At 43.3% G+C, this 22,883-nt stretch overlaps 1 protein-coding gene across 2 annotated transcripts in view; it reads right to left on the bottom strand.

The window, feature by feature from the left end:
- Window positions 1–13,762: 13,762 nt before the first annotated feature.
- LOC135037122 (beta-1,4-galactosyltransferase galt-1-like) overlaps window positions 13,763–22,883 on the bottom strand; it is an 86,029-nt gene continuing 76,908 nt past the window's right edge. For both annotated transcript variants that reach the window (XM_063954520.1, XM_063954519.1), the window contains one exon: window positions 13,763–17,080. In XM_063954520.1, coding sequence (XP_063810590.1) covers window positions 15,753–17,060 — 1,308 coding nt within the window. In that variant the 5' untranslated portion in view covers window positions 17,061–17,080 and the 3' untranslated portion in view covers window positions 13,763–15,752. The remainder of the gene's footprint in view (window positions 17,081–22,883) is intronic.

The following is a 22,883-nucleotide window of genomic DNA, read 5'->3' as shown; positions in this document are numbered from 1 at the left end:
CGATACAGGAACCCGACAGAGTGGCTGTTATCAAGTGTAAAGCTCACACATATAGCCAAGACCTGGTATCACTTGGTAACAGCCGAGCAGACGAAGCTGCTAAATCAGCAGCTAGTAACCCCATACAAACAGACAGTACACAACTAATGGTATTTAATACTGTAAACACACAGAAATTGTGTGAAATGCAAAATTTGTGTTCACCACAAGAAAAGGCAGTTGGAGGTCCAAAGGATATGGCCAGGAGTCCTCAGGACTCTGGACAGACGGACAGGGTAAGCCAGTGGCACCCAGAGCATACCTTCCAAGCTAGCGGAAGCGGCACATGGGCTGACTCATCTAGGCAAAGAAGGAATGTGTAAGTTGGTAAGAGCTTATTGGTGCGCCCCAGGATTTTCTTCCCATGCGGGTAAAAGAGCGATGACATGTCTCACCTGCTTGAGGAAGAATATCGGAAAGGCAATACCGACAGAGCCATCCCATATCCCTCCGACAGATGGTCCTTTCCAGGTAATACAAATTGATTTCATACAATTGCCACCTTGTAGAAATTTAAAATATGTATTGGTCTGTATTGATGTGTTCTCAAATTGTGTTGAAGCATTTCCCGCGGCCACAAATACCGCTGTATTTACTGCAAAGAAAATTGTGCAGGAATTTGTGTGTAGGTATGGTATCCCTAGAATCATTGAAAGTGATAGGGGTACCCATTTTACAGGTGAAGTCTTTCAAACAATGTGTAAGTTGATGGGAATTAATAGTAAGCTGCACACTCCGTACCGCCCCCAGGCGAGTGCGAAGGTGGAAAGAGTAAACAGCACTATTAAAAATAAATTGAGCAAGGTAATGACTGAAACAGGACTGTTATGGCCTGAAGCTTTGCCAATCATATTATACAGCATCAGAACCACTCCCAGGTCCCCTCTTAATCTATCTCCTTTTGAAATTCTGTTTTGTCGACAACCCCATGTTATGATTAACCCCCAGGATGATTTGAAATGTAACAATGAAGTAACCGTAAAGTACTTGGTTAAGATGAGTAAGCAATTGAGGAATCAGAATGATAATCTAAAGTTGGTGATTCCTGATCTGCCGGACAGTAATTGTCATGACATTGAACCTGGGGATTATGTAATGATACAGAATTTTCTACGCTCAGGTTGCCTTATTGACAGATGGGAAGGACCATATCAAGTCTTATTGACCAGCACAACAGCATTGAAGGTTGCCGAGAGAGAGACTTGGGTCCATTCGTCTCATTGTAAAAAGGTCACTGACCCAGAGAGGTCCCGTGATAAAGAACAGACGGTAGAGGTTGTATCACTGGAGTGTCTGTTCAGGGAGGATTGAGACGACACCTGAGCGCTGAGAATAATAAGACCGGAAACTTGTCGAACCAGATTTCTTTTTCCCATTTGTTATTTTCTCCAGTTCCCACCTCCCTCCTATTTCCTTTCCCCCTTCTTATTTTTCTCCTTTACTCCTCTAAGATGGACTTGCCCCAAGAGACTGTGATCCGGATTTTCCTGTTGACCATGATGTTGACCAGAGCAGTCTGTTCCGGTGAGAGTACCATAGAAGTCGAGAAAGGATCGGGAATGGGTTCTGATGACCAGGATGTAGGCATAAATTTCCAAGAGCAACATAATCACAGAGTAAAGACGAGTATCAGAAAACGATCTGGTAGCATTGACAATAGAAGGAATTGTGAAGGATTGTTAGCTGAAGAGAACTGCATCTGTAGGCATTGTGACAATATAGTTGAGGATGGGTGCATAAAGAAATGTCAGTCCAGTTTTAATGTTCACATGGACCGGCATCCATTGAGTGACTATCACTCCTTAGTGGGTAAAGTGTTAAACCAGACAGACTGTTGGGTATGCTCTCAAGTACCTCAAGGTCATAGCAAATCAGGACTAGTACCATTCCCTTTAACTGTAGGAGAGGTACTTGAGCTAAGTGGTGGGAGGCCGGTGGACAAGAGGTTTAATATCTCTAGTCCTCCTAGTTTGAAGCTCCACCAATATCATGTGGATAGGTCCTTAGTGTGCTTTAACATTTCCAATCCCCGAAAGCCGGGAAATTGGGAAGTGTCATGGAGTAATCAAACCATGACCTTTTCATACAGACCCGACAGAATGCCCATAGACACAGAACTTATACGCCAGATAGCCGACCATGGAAAATATTTCCGGTATAGGTACACTCTAGGAAGTAGGACCATGCGAGTTGGAGAAGTATCACCAGGATACTGTGCACATATCGTACAACCTGATACGTGTACTAAACAGATGGGAGAATTAGGGTTAGGAGATTTCACATGGAAAATTTGTAACATGATAATGTCATACTCCGTCCCATATGTTCTCCCCGATGATGCATATTTCATATGCGGGAGAAAGGCGTATAAGTGGCTTGCCCCAAACTCAGAGGGATTGTGCTATATTGGAAAAGTACTGCCTGAAGTAATGACTGTAACCCATAACAAAATGAAAGATATTCACTGCAGTGCCCAAGCTCCTTATACTCACACTCATTACGAGCACGTCGTTAAACGGCACCTGATAGAGAGGACAGAGCATTCAGCCTCTGATCTGATCCATGAATCCACCGGGATTCAATTCCTACTCGCGTTAGATATCACTCGTACCGCCAGAGGAGTGATAAATTATAAATATATATCTGCGCTTGCAAATTTATTAGACAATATCACCGAAATGTATGACGACACGTTCAGGTACACTGGGAAAGAGTTACAAGCCTACAAAACAGAACTGGTTCAGCATAGGATGATTCTCAATTACCTCACAGCTGTGACAGGCGGGTATTGTGTACCCTAGCAACTCAATATGGAATAAAGTGCTGCACGTACATTACAAACAGCACAGAGGACCCGGCCGAGGTCATAGACCAAAAGATGGATGACATTTTACAATTAAAGTGGGAGTTTCGAAGGAAACACAATCTCACACTCGCTGCTGTGGGTAATGAGCTGACCAGTTGGGTGTCATGGTTGAACCCACGAAATTGGTTCTCGGGCTTAGGAGAATGGGCCCAAGATATTATTATGGATGTAGGGAAATTTCTTTTGTGTATTCTGGGAGTCGTCATATTGGTTGGCTTGATATTTAGATGCGTTCGGGCTTTAACAAAGTGTAAAGGTAGTACCAGGGTGATGAGTCTGAGGAGCGAGGACACTGTAATAACAACAACTAATTTGATTTATGACCCAACGATAGAGACAATGTTGTGATGAAAATGTGATTCCACGGTCCGTTTCTTTCACCCGTTTCTCCTTTGTTTTCCTCCAAGGTACAAAGACACCCGCTTGGAAGAAGAATTTGACAACCTCTTTTATACAGACCATTGATGAACTATGCTACAAGCCCCAATTTCCCTAGTGACTTTAACTTTTACGATAGCCCAACACTTTAGAGACTGTAACTTTATGGACAATGGAACAACTTTTGCTTGTTATTTATAGCAAAAGCACCGAGAGACATCAGACAACATGTACATCAAGACAAGACTTCAGACAAGACCTCAATCGGCAAATGCATATTAAACTCACATAGTTTATGACTGCATGTATAATAATTGCTTCTTATCTTCACCTCTACAACCTTCAGGTAATGACACACATAGTCGATAGGGAATATAGATACAGATATCAGCACTCACATATCCCCCCATTCATGTATCATCAACTAAATGTGCTCCCCCATTTGTTGCAACCAAAAGCCGAAAAGAGCTCGGTAAAGTTTGACAGCCCATCCACAGACCCGTAATACGGGATAAGAAGGAATTCAAATATATACTTCGCAATAACTCGAAGCTTGATCTAAAACACATATGGCACGATGGTACATGACCCCTCAAACATGGATTCATACACACATGCTTCTACTATCTCACTAGGTCATACCTTTTTCCCACCTGCTCCTCTCCTCCCTTTACCCAATCATAAAATGGTATTTACATTATGACATATATTTTTCTTTTTTTGAACTGTTTTAGGAAGTGGCAGTTATTGATGACTGCCAAAGGGTGGACTGTCAAAGTCGGAAAAATATCATGCTACACGTTGCCATATATTCACTTCATGCGCTTGCCCGCTGCACGTGCACATTCTCTCCCGTGCGTGCGGATACTCGCAGCTGCGTGATGGCGCCTCCTCGGCCATGCGCTCGAGCGCGTGGTATGTGCATTTACGGTAGAGTTTGTGTGCGTCTAGCGGGCGACTCAATCGTTAAATAATAAAACCAAATAGTATGTTTTATAGATAATGTTCCCCTTAATAATGACTGTAAGTTTGTTTAATGTAACTGGTCGCTGGACAGAGAAATTTCTCTTTGCTAGATATGAAGGGTCAGACAGGATTTGAGCAGTGGTGTTTGGTACCTAACTAAAGAACATTTTATTAGAAACAATCCGGTGCTGGTTAGGTAAAGATTAATTGCTCCTGCGTATAGTTACGTCTATTAGTTTCTGGACATCTACTATATTTGCGGTTCATTATCCATGCGGCGGGAATTCTCAGATTCCCTCCCACCTGAGCAGTTTGATATAGTCACAGCCCACCTGTTCAAACTAACCTATGACCTTTTGTTATGATGCGGGGAGACATTCCTGTGTCCAATGAACAATGAGATTGTAGGTCCCTTTGTAGTATACTGTACGCAGTGTATATAAGGACAGCCAGCCTGGCCAGCTCAGTCTTCTCTCCACAAACGGTTTTCATCTTGACTAACTCGGAGCTGGTACCAGGACTGCGCAGCGATCATTCCCCAGTGTGTGTAAGTTATTCTCTGTGACCATTCTAAATCTCTGTTTGTATTTGCCATATTCTCTCTCTCTCTGTTATTGTATAAGATTGTGACGATATTGTATATTTATGTGTAGTTATTCTGCTTAGATATTGATGTTAGCCTGTAGTGTATGAACTGTTAACTGTTTTAACTTTTACATAGCTAGATATTGTTAGTAAAGGTGTTGGAACCTTAGCAAGGTATTGTGTGTTTATTACATTGCTGAGAGTATTCAGAGTGTCTCAATCGCTCAAGAGGCTTTCATACAATAGAGGTTAATTAGCATTGCATTGTGCTCACATTACAAAACCAAGGTTTACAGTACAAACTCAATATTTCACTGTGTTGCATACAAGGTTTACTGAGTGTCATCCCGTGAGCGTCTGCGCCGCTCGTGTTCTCCTCGTGGTCACGAGCGTACGCTACGCTAGTAGCGTAGCATTACGGTTGTCGGCCGCCTATAGCGTGCTCGACACCACGCGTTAAGCTGTGAGTGAGCGTGTCGCATGTGTGTCTCGACCACGGATAAGCGTCTGCTACGCTAAGTGCGTACCCTTACGGTACCCCATACGCCAATTGCGTACTGAGTCTCTTACCCATTTTATAGTGAATGTAATAAGATAAATAGTTAGCTTTATCAAAAAGATAAGGGGTTGAAGAAAAAATGGTGTGATCACCAACAATCAGTGTGTGGCAGGCTAATATGCTGAGTCTAAAGACCAATATCTTAAATAGAGCCTGAGGTGTGCTGCAATGGATAGCAATCATAATTTACAAAGAAATAAACTTGTAACTGGATGGTACAAAGTTCAGCTAACCAAAAGAAGGGCTGAAAGCATATGCATTAGGTAGGGGAAAGAAAAGGGAAGTCATTAATCAATTTTAGAAAAAATTCAATCACAATTGTGGATCAGGTAAGCAAACACAGAGAAGAAAAAATATTAATATATAAGTCAAATGACTATTTAGTAATATAAAAAGTCCCAAATAGGCACATACAATACCAGGGGATACCATTTAGTGATCTGAACTAGGAAAAGTTCAGCATCACTGAGCACAGACGGACCGTTTCACCAGGATGGCTTGTTCACTGTGTCAGGGCATTAGGGAAAGCTGCTGTATTTAAGGTAAAAAGAGGGGAGGAGACAAAGAAGGCTTGGCATCATGCCGAGTATGGATTGGTTGGAGGCCGGAAGTCCAAAAAAGTGACGACGTCCCCGTTTAGGGGAGAAGGAAAGTTTTGATTACTTAGAGATCTAAAGTCTTTGCCATGCGCATAGTTAGTAAGATCATGTGAAGGTGGCTAGATGTACAGATCATTAGAATGATCTGTATCAGGAATCACGCGATCGCGTCTCGGGAATCTCGTCTCGGCCAGAAGTCTCGCGATCGTTGCCGTCCTGGAGGCCGCGTCTAGTGGGGAATAACATCTAGCTGGAAGTGGCATTCTTTGGTTTCACGGGTGCGTGACGTTCGGCACATTTGTTGATCTTTGCTATTTAACCGTTGCTTTGTGACCAAATTCACATGCTGGTGTTCTATCAGGATTTAGCAGCGGTGCGATGCATTCATATAGATCAGCAGGTTGCAACAGCATGCGTTATTATACTAAAGTCCTCAGTACTTAAGCCATATATGAATCACTGAAAAAATAATAAATAGAAAATTAAGAATACTCAAAAAACATACGCTGATATTACAAAAAAAATATATATTAATGATAATAGTGAGTAGGTCAGTATGAGCGATAAATGCCTGGAAAGGTATTATTAATTATGGCAAATAACTAAGGCGGAAACGAAGTTAGGTATATAAAGAAATAGATGCAATTAAATATAATTAAAATAAAAAATAAATAAAAAATAATAAATAATAAAAATTAATAATTAATAAATAAATAAAATATATGAAAAATGATAATTCGTAGCTAGGAAAAAATTGACAAATATTATTTGTTAAAGCATCCTGTAAGAGTTGAGCCGTTGCGAGGCAGCCTAATTGTATAGGTTCCCCATGCATAGGACTGTAGTGGGTTATGATTGGTTGTGATGAGGTATTAAAACCTTGAAATGTGAGAGGATGGTAAAACCATCAACAATTAAAATTAAAAGTGATGCTTAAGGAGACAAAGAGCGAAGGTAAAAATGATGAAAGTAGATAAAAGGTGATAAGCGTGGGGCTGTAGGTGAGGCAGGTGTGGGATAAGGGGAAGGTGACCAATAATTATATGAGATTAAAAGGGGGGTGTAGTGAATCTAGAGGGATACCAGTAGTGATGACTGGGTATAAAAAGAAGCGAAGGGGGGTGAGTAAAATAATAAAGGGAAGAGGAAAGGGTAGAAGATGATAGTGTGTATGTTGATTTGTTAGTGATGATGTTTAGAGAAAGGCTGCATAGTTTATATATTCGTTCATGCCTTTAGGTGCTAAGCAGTCCAATTTCAAGGTCCATTCAGATTCGTGTCTGAGTAGCTCTTTCATGAGGTCTCCACCGCGTATTCCCAAAATGATTTTCTCTAATCCAAAGGCTTTCAAGTCATTTGGGTTACTCCCATGATGGTGATGGAAGTGCCGTGCGACAGAGGTTAATTTCTTATTTTTGGAGAGATCGGCTGAGGCGTTCCTCACTGAACCAACATGTTCTAGGATGCGTTGTTTAAGGGCTCTTGTGGTGATGCCCACGTATTTCATGTTGCAACTGCAGTAGATGCAATATACTACTCCAATGGCATTGCAATTAATGAATTGTTCGATGGTGAGTAGATTGTCATAACGGTCTCGTATGGTGAACATCTTGGTCATATGCGAGCATGCTTTGCAGTTTCCACAAGGAAAGGAGCCTTTGAGAGTCGTATTTTTCTTGGGATTCCTGGTAAAATGGCTACTAGTGAGTCTGTCCTTGAGATTTCTGGACCGTCTCCAGCTCATGGATACCTTCTGTCCTATAGTCTTGGAGAGATCTTCGTCCAGGTGTAAGATTGGCCAGTGTTTGTCAATGGATTCTTTGATCATTTTCCACTCCTTACAGAAGGTTCCCACAAACCTCAAGGTGTTCTCTTGCTCAGATTTGTTCACAGTTTTTTTGTTCGGAAAGATCAGCTCATTTCTCGGTATTTGGTTTGTGTGCCATTTAGCTCTTTTGATAGAGCGATGGCTGTAGCCTCGTTCTAGTAATCTCGTAGTAAGTTCATCACTCTTCTGTCTAAAGGTGTTGAGGTCTGAGCAATTCCTTTTAAGATGCAAGAATTCCCCTTTCGGGATGTTTGTAATGGTAGGTGGAAAATGCGAGCTAGTTTGATGAAGAAGACTATTGGTAGCTGTCGTTTTGCGATACAGTTCAGTTTGTAAAAGACCATCTGAGTTTTTATATATATTGAGATCCAAAAAAGATACTTGGTTGGTGCTGATATGATGCGTAAGTTTGAGGTTGATGTTGTTGCAATTTAATTCTTCAATAAAGGATAGTAGTAATTTCTCATCGCCTTCCCAAATCAGGATGATATCGTCAATGTAACGCCACCAGGCTACGATGTGTCGAGTGAATTTATCATTGTCGGGATGCATGACGATTTCTCTTTCCCACCAGCCTAAGTATAGGTTGGCATAAGTTGGGGCACAGGAGGCACCCATCGCTGTGCCCTGGATTTGAAGGTAAAAGTTGTCATTAAAAGTGAAATAATTACGAGTTAAGACGAATTCCAAAAGTTCAATCAGAAAGTTATGGAATTCACTGTCGTCGACCATGCTCAGGAAGTACTGTACTGCGCGTATGCCCACCTGATGATTGATGCTAGTGTATAGAGATTCGACATCGAGGGTGACCAGGAGGTGGTTATCATCCAGTCTGATGTCATTCAATTTTTGAAGTACATCGGTGGTGTCCCTCAAGTAAGAGGGAAGGTTGAGCACATGTTGGCGCAAGTGTAAGTCCAAAAAAACGCTGGGTTTTTCCAGTAGTCCCCCTTGACCAGATACAATAGGGCGCCCCGGTGGGACATTGATATTTTTATGTATCTTTGGCAGTAGGTAAAGGGTAGGAGTTTTTGGTTTATCAGTCGTGAGATATGTCTTTTCTTCTTTGGTGAGGGTGCCCATGGAGTGAGCCCGATCCAAAATCCTGTTTAAAGCAATCCTAAAGTTATCTGTGGGGTCAAAGAGTATGCGTTTATAGCATTGTGTGTCTCCCAACTGTCTCATGGCCTCGGTGGTGTACATTACCTTCGGCCATAGTACTATGTTACCCCCTTTGTCGGAAGGTTTAATGACTAAATCTGACCAGGATTGTATCTCTCGTAAAGTTTTACGCTCTGTTGTATTTAAATTGTCTCCATAATTAGGGTTCTTTCTTGATTGTAGGTATATTTTGTCCAGATCTCTAGAGACAAGTTCTTGAAAGATCTTTATTTCAGCTGAAATGTGTTCGGGAGGAAAGAAAACCGATTTATTCTTGCATCGTGGTCTGGACTGCTTGTCGGAAGGATCTTGGTTGGACATTTGTAGTTCTTCCAGAGTGTTGATGGCTTCTAACTCTTCAGCAGTCAATGATTGAGAGATTTCGTCTGGGTCCAAGGGAAATGGTGACAGAGTTCGTGAGGCAAAGAATTTTTTTAGGAGCAGTTTGCGTCCAAAAAGTTTCAGATCTTTTTCCCATGCAAAACGATTTAGATGTTGTGAAGGTGAGAAGGAGAGTCCTTTGGTAAAAACCTTAAAGTGATCATCAGTCAGGGTTTTATTGGATAAATTGATCACTTTGAGATGGTCAGTTATTTCCTCCGGTTGGTTCTGATGGGGTATCTCGGTGGTCCTGGTTGTTGCCATTCTGTTGGATCCCGTTGGTTTTTTGCTCCCCCTCCTCGTCTTCCTCTTTGACGAAATTTTGGTCTCCCTCCACCCCTGCCAGCCCCTAAAAAATGGGCTGATGTATTGGGGCTGAGGTCGTCTCTGTAGTTATATAAGTCAGCCTCCCTATCACCTGAATCTGGGGGGTCTTCACCTCCAGATGATTCCGCTTCTGAAGATGAGTACCTGTCTTGGAATTTGGAATATTCCCTGCGTGTGTTGGTATTCTTCCAATGGAAGACGTTACCGGTCTTGAAATCTTTCATATCACGAATGAATTTATGTTTTTTATGTGACATTAATATTAAAAGTTAAGTTTTAATAAATTCATAAATTTTCAAGTGTGCCCCAACACAGAGTCTTTCTTTCTCCTCCTTATCTATTGGAAGAGTGTTGCCAGAAGTAATGACCATAACCCATGATAAGATGAAAGACGTTCACCGCAGTGCTCAAGCTCCTTATACTCATACTCACTATGAACACATCGTTAAGAGACACCTCATAGATAGGACAGAGCACGCAGCCTCTGATTTAATCCACGAATCCACCGGGATTCAATTCCTACTCACGCTAGACATCACCCGCACTGCCAGAGGATTTATAAATTATAGGTATATCCACGCGCTAGCGAACCTGATAGATAATATCACCGAGATGTATGATGACACCTTCAGGTATACAGGAAGGGAGTTGCAAGCTTACAAAACGGAACTGATCCCGCACAGGATGGTCCTCAATTATATCACAGCGGTGACAGGCGGGTACTGTGTCACTTTGGCAACTCAGTATGGTGTGAAGTGCTGCACGTATGTTACAAACAGCACTGATGACCCAACCGAGGTCATAGATCAAAAGATGGACGATATCTTGCAGTTGAAGTGGGAGTTCCGAAGGAGACACAACCTTACCCTTACTGCTGTGAGTAATGAACTGACCGGCTGGGTCTCATGGTTGAACCCACGCAATTGGTTCTCAGGTTTAGGAGAATGGGCTCAAAATGTTATCATGAGTGTAGGAAAGTTTCTCCTTCATATCCTGGGAGTCGTCATAATTATTGGCTTGATATTTAGGTGTTCGAATTTTAATGCGGGGCAAGCACGGTACCAAAGTGATGAGTTTAAGGAGCGGGGGCATTGGTACTGCAGCAGATTTAATTTATGACCCATCAATAGAGACAATGTTGTGATAAGACGTGATTCCACGGCCCATTTCTTTCACCCGTTTTTCCTTTGTTTTCCCTCAGCAAAAATACACCCATCCGGAAAAGACTTCAATCAACACCCAAGAATGATTACGCAAATGTTATGTGAATGTATTTTTGATATGTTTCTTATCTTCATCTCTACAACCTTAAGGTAGTGACGCACATAGTCGACAGGTGATATCCACATATTAGCATTCACATATGTTCCCCCTCCATGTATCATCAACTAAATGTGCACCCCATTTGTTGGAACAAGAAGCCAAAAAGAGCTCGGTAGTGTTGGTTGGCCCACTTACAGACCCTTAATACGGGATAAGAAGGATTTAATGTATACTTCGCAATACCTCAAAGCTTATCTAGAACATATACGGCACGATGATACATGTCCCTCAGACATGGATTTCATACATACATGCTATTACTATCCCACTAGGTCATACATTTCCCACCTACACCTCTCCTCCTACCATCCAATCATCTGTAGATATTGTATAGTATATTTTTCTGTTTAATGTTTAGATAGTGGCAGTTATTGTTGACTGCCAAAGGGTGGACTGTCAAAGTCGAAAAATATTGTTATGCATACACCATGTACTAACCCCATACACATGCCCGCTGCGCGTGCACTTGTTCCGCCGTGCGTGCACATATCCGCAATTTGCGCATGATCGCTCCCGCGTTCCTGCGCATGGTATGGGTATTTACGAAGGGGTTTGTGAGCGCATAGAGGGTTATCAGAACATTACATATTTAACCCAAATAGTGCACATTTTACACATAGCCACCCGCACCACATCAGCAAGTATCAACAGTTTAAATTATTCCAGGGCTAAGGGATTCGCCTTTGCATGATAGGAAGGGACAGACTAAGGTTAGAAGGTGATGTCTAGTATCCAGCTGTAGGGTATTTTAAGGGTAACATTCCGGTGTTGGTTAGAGAAAGATCGCATGTTCCAGTGTATAGTTATGTGCAGAAGTAGAATATAGATATAAACTGTATTTACTGTATATTATGTATGCGGCGGGAATCCAGAGGATACCACCCCCAAGAGCAGTTGAGAAAAACATCGCCCACCTTTTCAAATCAACCTATGACCTCTCCTGTAATGTAAAGATGCATCTCTGTGTCCAATGGACAATGAGATTACAGTGACCATTATATTGTGTATGGAAGTTGTGTATAAAAAGCCTGTTGCTGCCTGGCTGGTCAGAAGACTCTGAACGCCATCTACCTGATGAGCGGAGGACTGGTCCAGGTTGCGCAAGCGAACATTCTCACGTATGTACATTTTCTGTAGCCATTATTCTGTTGTAGATTTATCTTGTTAGCCTGTAGTGTATAATTTGTACTGTTATCCCTTTTGAAATAATCCACTGTGGCCTTAGAACCCTTTGGTTAACTGCATATCAGTGTTGTGTCCTCATTTCCCTGCTAGGGTTTAAAGCGTATTTAACTATATAAGGTTTAAGAGTGTATTGATAAGGTGTACGCACTGCGGGTACTTTATACCATCAGCGCTACTTAAGGTTTAAGGTATAACATCATTGCAGTGCTTTGCTGCATAAAGGTTTAAAATATAATCATATCATTACATTGTGTTACTAATAAGGTTTAAAGGTTATCAATTGAGTGTGCGCGCGCTGTGTGTACTTTGTACCCCCAGCGTGGCATTGATATGCTAAGACCGTACAACTTACGGGACTCTGTACGCAAATAGCGTGCAAAGTGCGTAGCGTGTATATTCAGTCTAGCGGCCATAACGGCTCCAAGGTAAAAGTGTATTTAGAGGTATAGCTTTATGGTTTAAGATAATATCGACATTATCACCATATACGATAAAAGTGCGCTGTACATCGCAAACACTACATCCCTTAAGAGAAAACAAGCCCTCGCACACATTGTCTGAGTTCCAACGCTCAGTGATGAATATATTTGATATTAAAAGGATATGTATACAATATATCACATGTACAGTATATATCATTCAGTTATAATGTTACAATTACACAAAAAGTAGATGGTTACAAAAGAATCCATTACAGTTACAACCAGCATACAATTACTATTTCCCTCAATGCACACTACGCTCCATCTCTCTCTCTCAGCAAAAAACAGCCACTGGAACAGCAACCAGCAAAACAAAACTTCTTGTGTGACTCGAATCATCTATATACTGTGTATTTTGGGGTAGTACATGTCTTCTGTTATTGGTCCAGGGGAGGGAACTTTCTCATTCATGAGGTGTCATTGGTCAGTTCCTATGCAAGCAACGTTCAGCCTTGAAGATGCAGGAATGTCTTTTGTTCTCATTTGAATTGTGGCTTCATATTCATACATTCAATCATAACTACTCATTGCAATGTGCTACAATCTAATCACAGGTATCAAATTAACACACTCATTCCCCTGATTATTTTGACACCAAGCATGACATGTTTATCTTGTTCCGTTCTATTAATACATATACATGATGTTATACTCTATTATATAATTTAATACATTATAATATCTGGTGCTTGACATGTTTAATTTATGTGTGGTATGAAATATGTGTTGAATATATCTTTGTGGCTTGTCTGTGTGAATGCGTATGTTACCATACATTGCTGTGCATGCTGCATGTATTCGCACGCACAGCGACTCATCTGTTTGGAGTTTGTATGTTTTCTGTATGTAATATTTTTGACTTTGACACACTGTTGGTCAATATTGATAACAATCAGTCAATAGATGAGCAGCAGTAGCAACCAAGTACTATTGTCACGGCAGCTGCCAGTCATGATGATATTAGTACTTCAACATCTACTAAAGTCAGTGCTTAAGAACATAGAGAGATTAAGAAAGGGCAGATGAAATCAAAACAATATATTTCAAAATTTTTAAAAGAAATACATCACCTTTAATACAGGCAAGTTTACTGCTGAAACACAAAATTAGCCCACATGACATACACAACATGCAGTGGCAAGGAAAAGCTCAGGCCTTGGCATTTATTTGTAATTGGTGATCCTAGAACTGCTGTCAGTCAGTCATCTTCTTCTGTAGCCGCACATGATGATTTAACATCTTCTCACTCAGAGGCAGATTTACTAAGCCTTGGAGGGTGATAAAATGGAGAGAGATAAAGTACCAACCATTCAGCTCCTAACTACCATGTTACGGGCTGTGCTAGAAAAATGACAGGAGTTGATTAATGAAGTGGTGACAGATAAAGTAACAACCACTCTCCAAGGCTTATGTGCCCTACACACTGGGCGACGGCAGTAATTTGGACAATGATCGATCTCATCCAAATTGGTTTGCATTGCAAAACGACGGAAAACCAACAATGTAAAGATGGTGATAACATAATAGAAATTGAGGATGCGAGCGTGGAAGTGTAACAGGATGAGGGGGGTATGTGTGTACTATCTGACGCTAATGAGGATGTCAATGATGAGGAGGTTGTTTGTGTTTTTACTAGTGTTAAAAAGAAGGCCATTGTCTTGCCTGGGCATAAGACCCAAAAAATCCACCTATTGGGTGTGGAATTAATTTACCCAAATCCTGACAACATTTGCAAAGGCATCTGTAACATTTGTGAGGTTAAAGTTAGTAGAGGTAGGGATGTTAACCATCTAGGCACCTCCTCCTTGTTATGTCATTTGCAGCGAGTTCATGAAATTTATTTTACAAAATTATAATAAGTTGTAAAATAATAACAAGCAATCCAGTATCAGCTACCAGCAGTTTGGATCAGCATATGCGAACTCCACCACCAACACACTCATCCTCAAACTCCTCTTTAATGATGTAAGTCATTTTAGTCATTCCAAAAAATTGCTTTGTGGCGGCCCAAACAAACCAAGCACCTCAGCCACAAAAGTTGGTCTCTGTCATTGAAGTGCTTGGTTTGTTAAAACTGTGCATGTCCTTTTTTTAATACATGACATAAGGGTGGGTAGGAGGGCCCAAGTATAATTTCATACAGAACAGCCTTCTGCACAAATAATAATATAGGGATATGCAACAAGAGTGATGTGCTCCTCTCAAAGTTCACTGAATTAATATTACTTTATTATATGTTGAGAAGGCTGTTCTACATCTACTAAAGTTCAGTGGTAGACACTTATCTGCATTCCATAGCGGTCATTTTAGACCATCGTTGAGATACTGCATATTAGTATATGGACACTTTTTTTTCCATAATGGAGCCACATCACGCTGAGATTTTTCATACTAGTTATTAGTCTGGTATCATATCCAGATAACCTGGTTTTAATAGAGGTTTATACATTTCATCAGATTTTCTTCATATCATTGTTTGAGCATTTTGATAAAGTACCCCTGATAAAGTCCCGATAGGGAAGAAATGCGTCGGATTAGTCTATTGTTCTACTTCTGTATCGTATGTTTCAACAAAGAAATACATTAAAAACAATGTAAAACCAGATATATACGAAGAAGTCCTCTGTAAAATCACAAAGATATACTATGTTTTATTCTGTACTTTTATGAATAAATTGTATTCCATGTAATTGAATTTTTTTTTTGTTTTAAACTGATGTACTAATATTATCGCCCCCAGATCTGTTTGTTTGCCGTTTTCCCCAAAACCTTTGCTAACAGGAGGTACTTCTAGAGGTGCTGCTCTTTCATTCTCTTAGCGCTATTGGGTATATATATATACACATACACACACGCACACACGCACAGAAAGGGTTTGTCCATGACTGATACCAAGCCTTCATCAATCTGATGATTTACTGCCCACAATCAGGGCCTTTGCACCAACAGAAAACCTGAGAACTTAACGCCTGAATTCAGTTTCATTTAAACCCTGGTAGAAAAAAAGGCAAAATGCCAAATCGGGCAGATCAGGGAGGAATAATCTGACCTTAATGACCATTTCCTTGGGTTATTATTTCTGCAAGTCTACTTGGCTTAGGACCGTATTAACATTTCTAATCAATGAAGCATTATATCTCCAAATAGTTTTATCTTCAATTAAAGATGACTTATTTAAACTCTTCTGAAGAGGTGTTCTGCAGTGGTAAACCAGTGCTGTCTCCAGAGAGACTTCTTTAGAATCCCCAATAGATTTTAGAACAGAGTGTACAGATGTTTGAATGACCTTCCTTGGATCCACAATCATTTTCCGGGCATTGAAATAGTCCGATCTGTCTGGCTCGCGGTGAATGTACTGCAGTATATTGAATCCCGGCAAACTCTTCCAAGATGAAATGTTGGAGAAGTTTCCATCAGTGGTGATGGTTTGTGGAAAAATGTGATTTTCAAAGAGAAAAACCCCAACTCCTGGGTTCTGTTGCTGGAGACTTTCCATCAGGCTGTCCCATGTCTGGTGTTTGATTGGCAGAATTATTTCATCAATATCATTAAGCAGCACAAACTTACTCCGGAACATGTTCCGATAGATACAGTCATTGAGTGTTGCCAACTGACCATAATACTCAATATCCTTGACATCCATAGAATAGAGCCATGCTCGAGCCGGTCTCAGGTACTGCTGAATTGGCCATGGTATCACCTCTACAATACCTTCTGCAATGTAGTACTGAATGACTTTTTCCACCTGTGGGCTGCAGTTATTAAGGTAGATCATGACCTGTTGAGCACCCAGTATCCGGTACATCTCCATGGTCTGTATGAACTGTAAGACGTTACTGTAATTCCCAAACATGGTGGAAATGCAGACCGTGAAGTTGGCGGAAAACGGTCTCATGTCCAGATTTTGTATTCGGAACAGGGGTAATTGGGTAATGTTTCCTGTAGGAGACGTATGGACAGATAGGTACTTGGCATAGCAGCCTGGTGGTTCCATACAGACCAGGTCCGTTGTGCCATAGGGAAAGTCAAACCGATCAGTGTGTATGTCTATCTCTGCCTGGGAAACCTCCACAGATTTCTTTACGGTACAACAAAACCAGCAGTATAGATCCTTTACCTCTTTATGGTGTATAATGCTGAGGATACGGACTGCGCGGTTATTGTGTATTCGATTGTCAGAGTATGGAGCTATGATAAATGTCCGGTTGTCTCGCAGTGGTGTAATAGTATCAGTGGTCAGTCTACGATCACAGCAGGTACACGGAGGTCTCCAGTGATACAACGGAAGGTTCAAAGGGTCAGTAAATAAAATTCCTAGTAGAAAGGCGGCAGTCAGTAAGACGGACATGTACATTAGGATCTTCCTTGTGATTCTGCCCATTGTGTCAGGAAATGGAACAACTAGGGGAGAAAAACGAGAAAAGACATGAGAAGACAAAGTGATAAATGTACAGAACATGCAGAGATTCAACTCCGAGCTTTCCACACCTATCTAGCCAGTAGGTGGCGCCACAAACTAATGTAACTAGTGGGGACATAAGAGCAGTACACGATAATGGTGATAACCGGATAGAGCAGGGCTGACGTGTCTACCAAGCTTTGTGCACCGGGATCTTATAGTAGTTAGGACTGCTGTGTACGGTTTCTCACCTCTCAGTACGGTCCAGTTACAGATCTTTTCCATATATTTGTGAGCCTATATACTAATAAACCCATATTACTGAATGTGTCATTATTGTGTAGCTGAATGTTTTTGTTACATTGGGACCTGCACTTCTAGGTGCATTTTGACAGTTGAAAGAGTATTTGTGTCCAACTGTACATATAGGGGGTAATTCCAAGTTGATCGCAGCAGGAAATTTTTTAGCATTTGGGCAAAACCATGTGCACTGCAGGGGGGGGCAGATATAACATTTGCAGAGCGAGTTAGATTTGGGTGGGTTATTTTGTTTCTGTGCAGGGTAAATACTGGCTGCTTTATTTTACACTGCAATTTAGATTACAGATTAAACACACCACACCCAAATCTATCTCTCTCTGCACAGGTTATATCTGCCTCCCCTGCAGTGCACATGGTTTTCCCCAACTGCTAAAAAATTTCCTGCTGCGATCAACTTGGAATTACCCTAATAGTGTCCCATTGACAGTATACTCTCCGCTGACCCATAATAGTCACATCAGTTCACAGTTTAAAAATTATTTATGCCCTCCCCCCCTTAAATTAGCCTTTCCCTCTGCTTCATTTCATTCAATCAATCATGTTCTGCAAACAAAAATCTAATTTCTGCATGTGGGTACAACACAAGGCACAATTCATTCATTCCCCTTGCTGATTAATCTGCTCTGGAAATCGGTCCTTTGGCTTTTTTGCATTTTAAAATCAATTCAGATACTGAGGTCCTAGACATTAATCTACAGTAGCTCAGCAATTGGGTGGTCAGCCTGCAGCGAGTTTCCATACCGCTGACAGGATAAGAATAAGCCGATCACCGCGAGATCTTCCTTAGAAGATCAACTCTTTGAAGAAAATGAGAGACAATTGCCCAATGCTTTTTGTAATTCTGTCTGAGGACCCCAGCAGGTGGATTTCACTCCTGACCTCATGGGTAGACTCTTCCAAGGCTTTTTCTACGTCATTTAAGCTTCTAGCTCACGTACCCAGAGCCGGCCTTAGCTATAGGCAGGCTAGGCATTTGCCTAGGGCATCCAAGCATGTCTAGGGGCATCCAAGCATGTCCCTGCAGTATCTCATGCTGGGAGGGACAGTCCGCAAACTAACTGTTACTTTCCAAATGTATTCAATCAGTACTTGTATACACTGCTGTTTACATTTGTCAAAAAAAATGCACACTGTGCCTTAAACTTCCTCTGACATGCTTGAATGCCCCTGACTTGTGAGACCTCAGACAGACAGCAGAAGCCAAGTAATTGCAATTCCTGGACCTGTGACATTTTCACTGACTATATAAGGTTATTACTGGATGGCTTCTATAACACATGTGTATTTTGGAAGACTGCTTCACAGAAACCTGACATCACCTATACTGCTTGTGCACATAGAGGAGGGGGACCCTGTTATCCTGTGTCCCTTATCCCTGTGCAATTCCCAGGTGTCTGCAGGGACATAACATGGGCAATGTTCTCCGCACACTTTATTTCCTAGTCAGTCCATGCCGTAAAATTCCCCTGCCATCTAGCACTGTAACGTGGTCAGTAAGTTGCGTTGTGCTATTTCTATATGAAACATCAGTGCAGCGTGACTTTTGGACACATCAGACTGGAGGGCAGAGCATTTAGCTCCCACAGTATAAAGTAAAGTGCATGCAGTTAACGGGAGTAACAGACACCAGCAAACACACTGAATAGTGAAGAGAATGGACAGTTTCTACATGTTTGATACTGGTCTTTTTGTATAACCAGCAAGTGTGGCAGTATCTGTGGCAGTATATGTGTATTATGGGCATTACTAATGTGGGGCATATGTGTAAGGTGCATTACTGTGTGGCATTATGTGTATTATGGGCATTACTAATGTGGGGCATATGTGTAAGGTTCCTTTACTGTGTGAAATTATATGTATTATGGTCATTACTGTGTGGCATTGTGCAGAGTTGAACTGGCCCACAGGGTAACCCCCCCGGTCGGCCCCACTACCTGAGCGTTGCAGGTACAGATGCAGAACTAGCGGCGGAGCTAGGGGGCACCAGACAAAATTTTGCCTAGGGCATCAAATTGGCTAGGGCCGGCTCTGCACGTACCCATGATGACCCTTTAGCAAATCCAAAAAGGACTACATTCATCTGGTTGTGTTGACACTGGGCTGTGCTAATGTGCACACTCCACAAATCTGCAAAACCGAGCGGCAGAGGGTTCCAAATTCAAAACTGAACTCCTTCGTCCATCCCTTTTCCCAGTGTGTACTTTGGCACCCCTCACATAGTGCTAGGAGTGCAGTTGCTGTTGATTACTAAATGCAAGCTCATCTGCCCTTTGGGTTCCACCAGAGCATAGGGTCCCTCAACATCAGCAATGTCCAACATGTTGTGATGTAATGGAGACTCAGCAACCACAATATTTGCAGGAGTTCCACTGATTTCTGCTGCCTAAACACTAATCCCAACTGAGATCTACTCTGTTTATCTTTAGGATCATTTCCCCACAACTTCTTTTGGATAAGACAAGGGATCTAGTCCTATCAGACATCACATTCCTCTGCAGCTTTCCACCATCGCTGAGATTCCTGCCCACATCCCTGACTTCTGAATGCTACAAGTTCCTTTCTCATCGCTTCACATCTGTCGCATCACTCTGTAAGTCCCTACACTGACTCCCAGTGTCCTCCAGACTCACCCTCACCTACCAAACCTTCCCTCTTGGCCTATTAGCTCTAACCCTTACCTGCACCTTGCCAGGACCATACCTAGGGGTTGACCAGAATGGCACTCACCAGGGGTGCTGGATGAGGGGATATAGAGTGCCACTCAGATGACCTGTTCTACAGTAAACCTTTGCTATTATTCATTCCATTGAGCTTCATTTGCTCTGTTCAGCATGGTCCACATTCTTGATGATCAGAGGGAGGTCGCAACATCTGTAGTGTACAGTGGCATTCACTGATGCCAAGAATGACGCATAGCGGCTCTTGCCACGGGCAAGCAGGGTTTTTGCCCGGGGCGACGCTACCCTGAGGGCGCCGCCGTGGGAAGAGCTGCTACAAATCCTCCCTCCCTGCTCCCCGTCTACAGTGAGCGCCGTGTGCGCCCGCTGCAGCCCGCATCCCTGACTGACACTAGAGGTCAAAATTGACCCGTGGTGTCAGTGCGGCGCTGCTATGGGAGAGACGTCATGACGTCTCTCCCATAGAGAGGAGCCGGCGCACGGAGACAGCAGAAGCAGCGATCCGGAAGCAGGAGCGAGGCTGGTAAGTATATATTTTTTTCTTTTAGGATTTGAAAGCGTCTCTAATACAGGGGGCACTACTACTGGGAGCACTACTACAGGGGGCAGATCTACAGGGGGCACATACTGGGGCAGATCTACAGGGGGCACATACTGGGGCAGATCTACAGGGGGCACATACTGGGGCAGATCTACAGGGGGAACAGCAGCTACTGGGGGCAGATCTACAGGGGGCACATACTGGGGGAACTGCTACAGGGGGAACAGCTACTGGGGGCAAAGCTACAAGGGGCACAGCTACTGGAGGCACTGCTACTGGTGGCACTGCTACTGGGGGAAAATTAACTGGGGGCACAACTACTGCGGGCACAGCTGCTGGGGGCACAACTACTGCGGGCACAACTACTGGGGGCAAATCTACAGGGGGACACAACTACTGGGGGCACAGCTACAGGGGGCAAATCAACTGGGGGGCACAACTACTTGGGCAAATCTGGGGGCACAGCTACTGGGGGCATAACTGTGGCCACGACCCTCCCCTATGAAGCCAAACCCCTATTTTTCTCAAACTAACTGTTTCGCTGCGGCGGGCGCCAGTGGAAACTTTCACACTGGGCGCCGGAAGGTGTAGAACCGGCCCTGAGTAGTGGCGCCGGTACTCCACTGCACAATCTCTCGGCTTTCTATGGACTACATCGGCTGCAGCCCATAGAAGCTGCCTTGTGCTGCCCGAAAGGCAGAGAGAGGTTTCCTACAGGAAGCCAGCTCACTGCTAATCACAGCCCGGTCTGTCAGTCCCAGAGGGAGGAAACACTCCCAATAGGACGGCCTGCAGTGACTGTGACAGGCAGATAGGATATCCAATAGGAAGTCACTGCCAGCCACGGACTGCATCTGGCTTCACAGACTCTGTGCTGAGGTGGCAGATTTTACCTGGGGGGGCTGCAGTCCTGTAGCTCATAGGTAAAATCCGCCAATGGTGGGGAGGGAGGTGCACAAATGGGGACAGTTGGGAGGTGGGCACACACAGGGACAGTGGGAGTGGGGTACAAACACAGGGACAGTGGGGAGGGGGGCACACACAGGGACAGTGGGGTAAGAGAGGTGCGCACTGGGATAGTGGGGGGATGGGGGGGGGTCACACGGGGACAGTGGGGAGACACACACAGGGACAGTGGGGAGGCACACACAGGGACAGTGGGGAGGCACACACAGGGACAGTGGGGAGGCACACAGACATTGGGATGGTTGGGAGGCACACAGACATGAGGACGGTTGGGAGGCACACAGACACGGGGACGGTTGGGAGGCACACAGACACGGGGACGGTTGGGAGGCACACAGACATGGGGACGGTTGGGAGGCACACAGACATGGGGACGGTTGGGAGGCACACAGACACAGTGACAGATAGGAGGCACACAGACATGGGGACGGTTGGGAGGCACACGGGGACGGTTGGGAGGCACACAGACATGGGGACGGTTGGGAGGCACACAGACATGGGGACGGTTTGGAGGCACACAGACATGGGGACGGTTTGGAGGCACACAGACATGGGGACGGTTGGGAGGCACACAGACATGGGGACGGTTGGGAGGCATACAGACATGGGGACGGTTGGGAGGCACACAGACACAGCGATAGATAGGAGGCATACATACCTGTCACGATGAGGAACAATTATTATGCATTAGGTTGGTTATTCTGGATTTAGCATTTCTGTGTGGTCAGTTCCACCCTTTAAGTCTTTGTGCATAGAAACCGCCTGTATTGGATACTGAAACATACAACCGTGTCTATGTATTTACCGTCTGCGCACAATACCTGGTCCGCAGCTCTGTATGCTATAGAACACAATACTCCTGTGCAGCGGGAGAATACAGTCATAAGTCTGCAGAAGAACTTTTACCTGAAATATCCCTGATATCCGACTGCACAATAATCACCTTTCTCCCTGAATCAGCAATTCTACCCCCTCTTCTGGTTTCCTAGGCTTCATGTATTTATGGTTATTGAAAAGGAGCATTTAATGAGCAAACAAGACTTGCGTCCTATAACACTTTAACCACTTAACTGGCATAGTAGCATGTGATGCGTCCGGAGCCAGGTGAACGCACTGACCCTGATGTGTGCCCCCTCCCTCTCCAGAGCCCGTTGCGCCCTGGATCGGCAGACATGCAGCGGCCTCTGACATCACTGCCAGAACTGTGCTCCAGAACGCCCTGGGTCCGGCATTCTGGAGCGCATGCTGCGGGAAACACGGCACAGGAAGGGGAAAATTCGTTCCTCTCTCTGCACATTC

The sequence above is a fragment of the Pseudophryne corroboree genome, unplaced genomic scaffold (assembly GCF_028390025.1).
Source record: "Pseudophryne corroboree isolate aPseCor3 unplaced genomic scaffold, aPseCor3.hap2 scaffold_669, whole genome shotgun sequence".
NCBI classification, from domain to species: domain Eukaryota; kingdom Metazoa; phylum Chordata; class Amphibia; order Anura; family Myobatrachidae; genus Pseudophryne; species Pseudophryne corroboree.
The sequence above is the reverse complement of the archived record's forward strand: the minus strand, read 5'-3'. Positions and strand labels throughout refer to the sequence as shown.